General features: G+C 28.5%; 2 protein-coding genes across 2 annotated transcripts in view; both read right to left on the minus strand.

The window, feature by feature from the left end:
* Positions 1 to 504, minus strand: part of LOC108767304 (chymotrypsin-1-like) — a 3652-nt gene extending 3148 nt beyond the window's left edge. The window contains exon 1 of the mRNA XM_018517068.1: positions 404 to 504. Within this exon, the coding sequence (XP_018372570.1) occupies positions 404 to 455 (52 nt within the window). The 5' untranslated portion in view covers positions 456 to 504. The remainder of the gene's footprint in view (positions 1 to 403) is intronic.
* A 4013-nt stretch (positions 505 to 4517) lies between these two features.
* Positions 4518 to 7254, minus strand: LOC108767298 (chitotriosidase-1). The gene is made up of 5 exons (XM_018517062.1): positions 7240 to 7254; positions 6915 to 6978; positions 6115 to 6776; positions 5732 to 6024; positions 4518 to 5025 (listed from the first exon to the last, which is right to left on the minus strand). The coding sequence occupies exons 2-5, from the start codon at positions 6976 to 6978 to the stop codon at positions 4884 to 4886; spliced, it is 1161 nt and encodes a 386-aa protein (XP_018372564.1). The 5' UTR covers positions 7240 to 7254; the 3' UTR covers positions 4518 to 4883.
* Between the last annotated feature and the right edge of the window lie 2529 nt (positions 7255 to 9783).

The following is a 9783-nucleotide window of genomic DNA, read 5'->3' on the forward strand; positions in this document are numbered from 1 at the left end:
GACACTAGAATTTAAAGTTCTGTAGAATTACCCATATAACGTGCAATGCTACATTTTTTAATGTTAATGTCTGAAAAATGTAAACAATTTAACCATTTATTGAATCATTATAAAAAAGTCAATAAATATTAGAAATATTGTTTAGCAATTATTATTTTAAAATCATTCGGGTCTATTTTTGACATCTTCATATTAAAATATAGTTAATAAATTTATTTAAATAATATCATTTAAAAAATAACAGATTTCTTATAAAGTAATGTATAAATTTTGTAGTTTTACTTCAATCATCGAAAATATCAAAGGTTCAAACTTTGTATAATTTCACTGTTTTAATTGATAATTTGTAAATTAAAGAAAACTGATTTGAATAATACAATTAATCTTATTTATTTTTGCTTACCATGAGCGGTTATCGCTAAACAAGCGACTATCAAAATAAAGAACGTGTACATATTGAAAGTATGTACAGTACTAATAATAATGAATCTTCTTCGTACGTTTATATAGACCATTTTAAGCACTTCACCAAGAGAACATATATATTTTGTAATGTATATATATATATATATATATATATGACGCAAAAAACGAATTAATTTATTTAATCCGATAGATTTAATCATGAACTCTCTTAAAATGATTTCGATAATTATTGACTAAGCCTTAAACATGTGATCGAATTGTGTCTGCAAAGATCTCTATCTTTTGAGACGAAATTTATTCTGAAATTTTTATCTTGAGTACGTGAAGCAATGATTTAGAAATTGCGACATAAAATTTTCAACTATTATAAATTTACACAATGTATTAACAATACATATGAAATACCTCGTATCTCCTTCATATTGCTATAATTTCATAAATTGAAAATGATCAGAAAATCCTTTATCAAAGCCAGTAAATAAATTGTGAGATATAAATGATTGATGAAATGTGCTGTTTTAGAATATTTGTAAATTTATATGTATATAAATACCTATAATTGGAAAAATGTGAAATTTAATATATGTATTTCATCCCAAACGTCAACTCAAATTTTTATGTTAATTTAATACCCATAGTAAAAATGTCCAAAATCAGACAGATATTCTAAAGATATCACATATATCTTTAAGATATCTGTATGATGCATTTTAGACACATCTGTGTAGGTATCAAACTGAATATGTTAGAAAGTAATACATTATTATGTAAAGAAATTAACAAAAAAATGTAACTTTGATACAAATTGTAAGCGAACTAACACAAATTGGAAGTATATTTTCAATAAAATTAACATTTATAATATATTAAATTAACATATATATTATTCATTTATCTTAAAATTCACGTTTTAATATACATTATTTTTGTGTTTCTTTATTTACTTATAAATTATGTTATTTTGATACTAAAAAATATTGAATATTAATTTAGTATAATACATTTGCAGATTACAATGTAAAATTGCAGAGATATTACAGAAATGTAAATTAACCATATGCCTGCAAAATGTCAGTAATATGTCTGTAATATTCCAAGAACATTGCAAAACTGTAATTCTTTAATTGTAGAATGATTGTACAATAATAATATAAAAATATAATTTTTTATAATATTTATGTAGTATAGTCTTTTAGTTTAATAGCCGTTTTTATGATATAATAATTAATATAATGCATTTTTATATTTAAATAAGAAATTTATTAATCTATTATTTGACGGCCATTTCATTTAGCTAAGTTTTATATTAATTTTAAATATGAAATCAAAAGATTGTATAATATCAAATTTGTTATGGCTTACAAAGCACACTCCATTCGTGATGAGAGTGCGGATGTGATTGTCGATTACTGTCGAAGATGAAAGCTTACATTTCTGGGGGGAATAAAACTTTCTTGTAAAGTGTTGGGTGGTGTAATTTTATTGAGCTGAAAGAATGTTTTGTGTTGGTAAAAACTTACTGAAGTTATGCCTCAACCATATATACAAGAAAGATCTGCGACAGCGATATCTTTTTGCTTAATCGGAATGAATTTTATCACGTTGTTGCAGACAATGTTTTTGTTTAATTGGATGAGAAGGATGTCGTGATTAAATCTGTCGAAACCATTGTGCTATATCACGTTCTCCACTTGATAAGTATCACCTGTTTCCTTTAAATAGATCGTACCCGCGTGAATAATGAGTTTCTTGTTACTGATAACGCTTCGAAAAAGTCATTTTTGTTAAAATGCAGAACAATTAAAATCCTTCAATTTTTTATATTATGTATACTGGTATACAAATACTTAACATTCTTATATTAAAAGAATATCTCTAACTTTTTAAGAATTTATAAAAAATCTAAAAATTTTTAAATGGTAATAGAAATTTAAAAAAATTAATATAATATAAAAGAATATTGTATAATATTGTTGCGCCCGTGCGACCGATTCGCGAAAATGCACTCGCGAACGTGTACTTCCGAGCCGCGGAAATAAAAGGATAATACAGAAAGAGATTCTTTATTCCAAGACATAGACAACAAAATACATTTAATACATTAAATACAAAGAAAACAGTGAATACGATAAATTAAAGGCTCAGGCGGAAAAACACGTCTTCACTATAAAATCTGATGAGCTTAGTTTGACAACTAGGCAGCTGAGCGGTTCATTATCGAGCGATGTGATCTTCGGCACGGATCGACACGACACGGGCATAACAATATTATTCAATATAATAAATTGTAATTCTTTTAATATAGTTATTAAATGTTATAATATAGTTATTAAAAGTTTAATATAGTTATTAAAAGCTTGTTATAAATATATATATATATATATATATATACACACTGAGAAAAAAATGCTGTTGATTCAATTAAATCCACGATTTTACGATTTTTGATCATAAATGACCATATAACGCAGTTCCAAGAGATGTTCTAAGGACGTTTAGAGGATATCCCTCAGAGAACTGTATTATATGGGAAGGTTTGATGTCATCTGCATAAATTATCTACTTTATTCTATATTATAATTAAAATCAAATCAAATTACTTCTCGACAATTTAATTATTATTAAAAAATAACGATCAAAATGATATCTTGGTAGCAAATTAATAGAAACTATAAATAGTAAAAGAGAACGTTTTTATTAAAAATATGTAGTAAAATATAATATTAATTGTTGAATATTTGTATACATAACAAATTTGTATTTTATGATTTATGCAAGACATTCATTATTTATAGATTTTTGATAAAAATAAAGCGGGAGTTTGAAAAAGCTATTTCTATAGCAGAAGACTATATCCAGTTTGTTGTGTGTGTATTTGTGTGTGTGTGTGTGTGTGTGTGTGTGTGTTGTGTGTAATGAATGTTTATTTAAAAAATACGAGGTAATTTGATAGAAGAAACTATTCTTATAGTAAAAGATCACAATCCTGTTTACATACTTTAGGCAACATGCAAATCTAAAAGACATTCGAAAAACATTTTAAAAGAGATATTTTTAAGATTTTCCCAAAAAATGTTTTTTATATTTTTAAAAGAGCATCTTTAAAACTTTATTAAAAAATTTTTTATACCTCTTTCAGACTTTCCGGAAAGATGTCTAAAAATTCTTCTTTTGAAGTATGCAACTATTTACATTATCGACTGTAACACATTTACTGAGAAATGACATTAGGTAGACATATCTTTATTTTCCAACTATATTACTAAGAAAACATATCATATTTTTCCGGACATAATTAAAAAGAGAGATGATATGTGACAGAGTATTCGATTACTTGCGTCACATAAGTCACGTTTCACATTAGATTCTGTGGTTCGTAAGGTAATTGTACCATGGTACAAAAAACACTTAGGCCCAGTTTCATAACTTACGGTTAATTCTTAACTGAGGTTCAACTTATTTCTCATCTCTTTCCAATTCTAGAATTAAACAGTAAAACGTAAGCAGTAAGGAAATTAACATGTTGGATTGAATACTGCTTACATTATGGCTATATGGTCTTTTCTGTGATTGACCAATTCGCTTATTGCTTATACGTTTTACTGCTTAAGTTTTTTTTGTATGCCATGGCAGCTCTAAAGATAATTATCAATAGCCATCGATAATTATCGTTGATGTAAGATTGATTATCGATATTTATCGGTTGTTCCGATAATTAAAAAAAATTTGATTATGCATACATTTAGATATTAAAAATTAATGAAATTTCGAGAAAAAATTTGCTGTTGATGCTACAATGTCATAAAAATTTCTAAAATTTGACGCTATTTAAAATAAAATTAAATGCTAGCTATTGTGTTATATTGGCATATTAGCGTCATGATATAATGGCAAGTTACTAACTAAATAATTTCATGTAAGTAATCATCAAAATTCGCCACCTAGATAATAGAGGAGATATTAAGAGGGGCCATTACGTCTACACTGACCATAATATCGCTTTTTTCTTAATACATGCAAATAAACATTATACATTATTACAAAGGAAAAGAATGTAAAGAAATAGGTTTATATATTTGACTGTACACAAGTTATAAAGCATATCTATTTATTACGTTTCACGTCGTATAACAAGTAGAAACGTCATAGAATAGTACAACATGACCATTTGTTACCGTCTATTATCGTTAATTATATTCAGGAACGAGATGTTTGTAATTACAATCATTGATTTAGGGATTGAAAGCTAGTCCGTTTAGGCAATTGAATTTTTGTACTTAGAAAGCGCCGTTGATATTTCGGCATAGGTAGAATATATCGTAACTTTATTTATCGCAAATTGTAATTTTTTTTTTACAAATATCACTGGAAGGTGCAGTTATATGTGGAGGCATTGTTTGTTATAGTTGCATCGTTTGCGGTAGTTTCTTGGTTGGTTTATCTTGATTCTACCAGACTTATTTCTTCACTGCGTTCATTGCTTTCAGTAGAGGGAACTTTGTTCCGCTAATTCCTCTAAAATCATCAGTATCGATACTCCATACCATTAGACCTCCGAGACCTTTGTCTTTGACGTATTGAGCTTTTACTAGCATAGATCTGTAAAAACATATAATTGTTTTAAAAAAAGTTGTAGGCGAAATGGATAATTTTTAAAATGTATTATATATTTTTTTACACCAATTGATTAATTTAATTATTCTGTTCATAAAAATATTAAAGTATACGATTATAAAAAAATTAGCAGTTTGCGAGATATTTAATATTTCATGTCAATATGTGCCAGAAGAAATTACAATATTGTAGCAATATCGCCGCAAGTTCTGTTGGGATATAAAATATCTCGTAAACTGTTGATTTTTTGATATTTCAACTTTAATACTTTTATATGCAGAATAATTAGAGAAATTATATTATATTAAAGAATCATATAATTTTATTTAAAAAAGTGAAAGTTATTTTCATATCTTTTTGGTGCCTCCATTTAGAGGAAAAACAACGTAACCAAAATACATCCCTTTTGAAACCGTTTCATTTCCATCTAAAACTTTTTTCGTATCTTTTATACTTACTTTTCGAGATATTTCTATGTGAATATTAAAACGAAATACTTCGTATATAGTACACGTTATTATATTATATAATATATCGTGCAGTGAAACATGTCAATGGATTGAATGGATTGAAAAAGAGACGGCGTTATTAAAATTATATTATAAAAAATTATATATTGTTAGTAAAAATAATTGCCATACGAATTTAAGGAATGAAAAGGAAAGTTACATCAGTACATCAGTATACTTACTGTGGATCCTCATAACCAATCCATTGATTGCCCTTGTAAGCATAAGGAGATTTTTCCTTATCACCGTGTATAACAGTCCAGCCTCCCTGGTTCAGTTTTTCGCAAATCTCATTGTATCCAAGATAGCCACCCTCTTGAGTATACGGGCCGGGTGTAGCTGGTCCAGAGGAAGCAGCTCCAATGCCATTATTTTTATTATTGGAGAGAGTGAAGGCCCTACCGTAGAATGGCACTCCAAGGATTAGTTTCTCAGGCGGGCAACCCTTGTTCAACCAATAGAGTACCGCTGAGTGCTAGAGAAATAAATGTTTTCTTTGAACTTTTCAATGGAAACGAGAAATTAATATTCAATAATTTCAAATATCAGATTCGGGAACACTCACGACGGTGAGTTTGTCTCCGCTCGTGGACGAATAAAGCCCAGCGTGGTGACCAGTGACGCCGTCCCAAGTACCGTGGAGATCGTATGTCATAAGATTGATAAAGTCCACATTTTGGGCTATCTTGCTGATTGGATTATAAGACAAACTGGCAAGTGACTCGGTAGCACCAACGGCAATACTGAGAATCTTTCCTTTCTTTTTTAATTCGGTATTACAATCCTTGAGCATTTCCACAAAGTTATTTACGTCTCCTTGTTTCCCACCACGCTGGTTCGGATATTCCCAATCGACATCGAAACCATCGAAACCATATTGGTCCATAAATTTAGCGGCGTTCTTGGCGAATGTTTTACGAAGAGTCGGATTGTTGGCGACAGTAGAGAATGTCGTGGATCCTTCGCTCCATCCACCGATAGCGACCATTATTTTAGTGCTAGGGCTCTTACTATTACGAAGAGCGATTAATTTGCCAAAACCGTTCAAGCCGTAATTGTCGGCAAGCTCATTCCATGGGTCCATAATTCGGATGCTGGCATCCGGATTTATGCCGACAAAGCTATAAATGATATGGGTGCAAAGAGTCGGATCAATATTTGAGATGTCAAATTTGCCATTACCATTTCGATAACCAGCCCAGCTACTGTAGTAGCATACAACATTCTCTGAAAGAGTTTAGAAAAATGTTACTGCAATTAATATGCATATTCATATCTTTTTAAAATTGTATAATTCTTTTTTAAATTTATTTCCTTAATCAATACACATACACGCGCACACACCCACACATATGTAATACTTACTTGCTGAGTTGGCAACCGAAGCCAAAGCAGCTAACGCCGCAAAAACCAATATCCAACGATTCATCTGCAAATTTGTCGACAAACGTAAATATGCGACTTATATTACTTAACAAAATATATTATTTTTATTTTTATTTTTACACAAGTATATGTACACGCGCAAGTTGTATTTAACGAGCGTCTTGGAAATAAACATCCGTCACGATAATATGTGATTATATCACAATTTATAATCCAAAAATATTATTATTTGTAAAAATTGCCATCAAAATTATATCGATTTTAATACAAAATAAATTGATCATTAGAGTATATTGGTTCTTACCTCGTAACCAAGGGATCGATTTCTTCAGTAAAATTTTATTCGCGCAGACAGTTTATATACTTTATCGAACTGTTTGACCATGATACTATCAATAAATAAGAATATAATTCATTTATGGGCACACATTATGTATGTACATCCAATTATTAAGATATACTTTCGAAAACACGCAGATGTGTTCGACGTCATTACACAATTTTGTTCAACACTTGATTCTACAATTATCAATTCACATACCTGGCTCGAACACCTGTGTTATTTCCTCAATAGAAATGTATTTCAAGTGTAATTAATATTGGAACTTTGTCTATTTAAATTTTCGTTACGTGCAATGCGTAATGAAAAAAAGACATGAGCGATGCGTTTGCATTCTATCAGCATTTTGTATTATATAAATTATAATCAAACTTTCGGCTATATCTATACTTTTAAAATCTTAGTTATATTGCAATACACATATACACACAAAATGATACGTTTTATAATATATTTATTTACATACAATCAATTACGTATTACATAATGTATGTATAATTGACTGAAATATCGAGTGAAATATCTTTTGTATACCTGTCGCTTTTCAACGTATTTTGCTATTAAAATTTTGTCATGCTACATCATCGCAAACCTTTATTACATAAATATCTCGAGTGCAAAACATCAATTTATATATATTTCTGATATATAAATTTACATTCAATCTCTCTCACGTATCGATAAGTATCTAATAATAAATAATTCAACAAATGTTTTTTGTACAACAAATGAACATACATTGTAGATTGTGACATTCGTAATGAACGAAAACGACGCATAATCAGTGTAAAACAATGAAAAAAAGAAGAGAAGATATATGTATATATCTACGTACTGAAAAAAGAAATAACAGCCATTGATGATACCAATTAAATAATTAAAAAAAAAAACCAGTATAATTATAAGCGTATATAATTCGATAAGCTATCAAAAACGTAGCGACTTGAAACGAGAAAGAATTCGGATAGAATCCATTTACAAATTATTCTAAATACGTTTCTTTTTTTTTATCGAAATTATCGATCGTTCATTCCTTGAACTACCGTCCGTCTGAAAACAGTGAAAATCCACAATAAGAATGCAACAAAAAATCCGCAGGAATTAATTACCTTAAATAGTATCAATTGTCAGAACCAGATCGGATACGTTTCTTCGTTTTAATTATAATAGAGATCGTTTTAATTATAATGAACACAGTGTTCTGTTGTGTCATTCATACGTTCGTATAGAGAAAAAATTTATTGGCATGTAGTCTTTATATAGGTAGATGTTTGTACTACACATCTCGGATATTATTTAAAATATTAAAACAAATATATAAAATTATACGAATCGTGAGTTGATAAAATATACTTAAGATCATATACTTGCTTATTTATAATTTAGGCATAATTATTTATGGTTAGGCACAACTAATTTGTCATTAATGATGAACCCATTTTTAATTGTTGAGTATATTAAACTCGCTTGTAATATATAGAATTTTATTTATTTTTATTTATTATTTCTATTAACTTTTATATTATTTCTACTAACTTTGGTTTACAATGCAGAAGTAATAACTTTCAGCACTTTTCGAGTACGTTAAACCTATGGCAAGCGCACTATGTATGCGCGATATATTTTTATAAGTAAATTAAAGGAAAGTAAATTAAAATTTCTTGTCAGCCTACAAGTTATTGTTTATACTTAAACTGAGTAATCACAATTTTCTCCCAATACTTTTGTGTTTTCAATTCTTCTAAAGAAGAAGCTTTTAATAATGTTCCACAATCAACTAGGATATTCGGAATCTGGCTTAACTCGACGTCTTCTCTTTTCTCTCTGTAGATGTTTGTACTGCATACGTGAATCAAGAGTCTGTTAATATTCGTTTGAATTAACAATATTTTTTTTCAGTTGCAACTAATGTCTTCTTTGATATCTTCACTCTTGGCTGGGTCGCTGTAAAAAGAAAAAGGCATATTGTAAAGTTACGTGTCATTTTTTTTTCAATCTAATAAATGCGTTTTTAGCGATTGTAGCTGCAGCTGTAAGAAATAAGAATATAGTTCGTTTACTGTTAACCTTAGGATGGTATGTACATTCCCTTTGAGAATACTGCTATCATGCTCTCTACGTTAGGGCAAAGGATAATTTATTTCCTCAAGAGATGGCGCTATTGTGTATAAAATAAAGGACAATTTTTGAAAGCCAGTAAAAGTAAATATAAATGAAGAATATATAAATACATTAAAAAGATTTTTACGTAACACGTAATTTGTTATTTATTTTATTAAATTATAACGTTATTTAAATTTTTTTATTTTGTTGATTACATTGTATGTTATGTAATGCATTATGTAATCTTTATAAACTAAAAAAATTCTTTAAAAAAAGTTTAATATTGTGGAAATAGAAAGTTTAATAATAATAGTAAATAACGTAATAAAAAATATTCTATATGCAGTCATTAAGAAAGTTATAGAGAATATTGATTATACAGAATATAGAGAATATTTTAATTAC

This window comes from Trachymyrmex cornetzi, unplaced genomic scaffold (assembly GCF_001594075.2).
Source record: "Trachymyrmex cornetzi isolate Tcor2-1 unplaced genomic scaffold, Tcor1.1 scaffold67, whole genome shotgun sequence".
NCBI lineage: Eukaryota > Metazoa > Arthropoda > Insecta > Hymenoptera > Formicidae > Trachymyrmex > Trachymyrmex cornetzi.

Coding starts and splice junctions, on each gene's coding strand:
- LOC108767298 (XM_018517062.1), bottom strand. CDS start 6,978: ATGAATCGTTGGATATTGGTTTTTGCGGCGTTAGCTGCTTTGGCTTCG. Junction 6,777..6,914: donor TTCGGTTGCCAACTCAGCAA/GTAAGTATTACA, acceptor AAACTCTTTCAG/AGAATGTTGTATGCTACTAC. Junction 6,025..6,114: donor GCGGAGACAAACTCACCGTC/GTGAGTGTTCCC, acceptor TTATTTCTCTAG/CACTCAGCGGTACTCTATTG.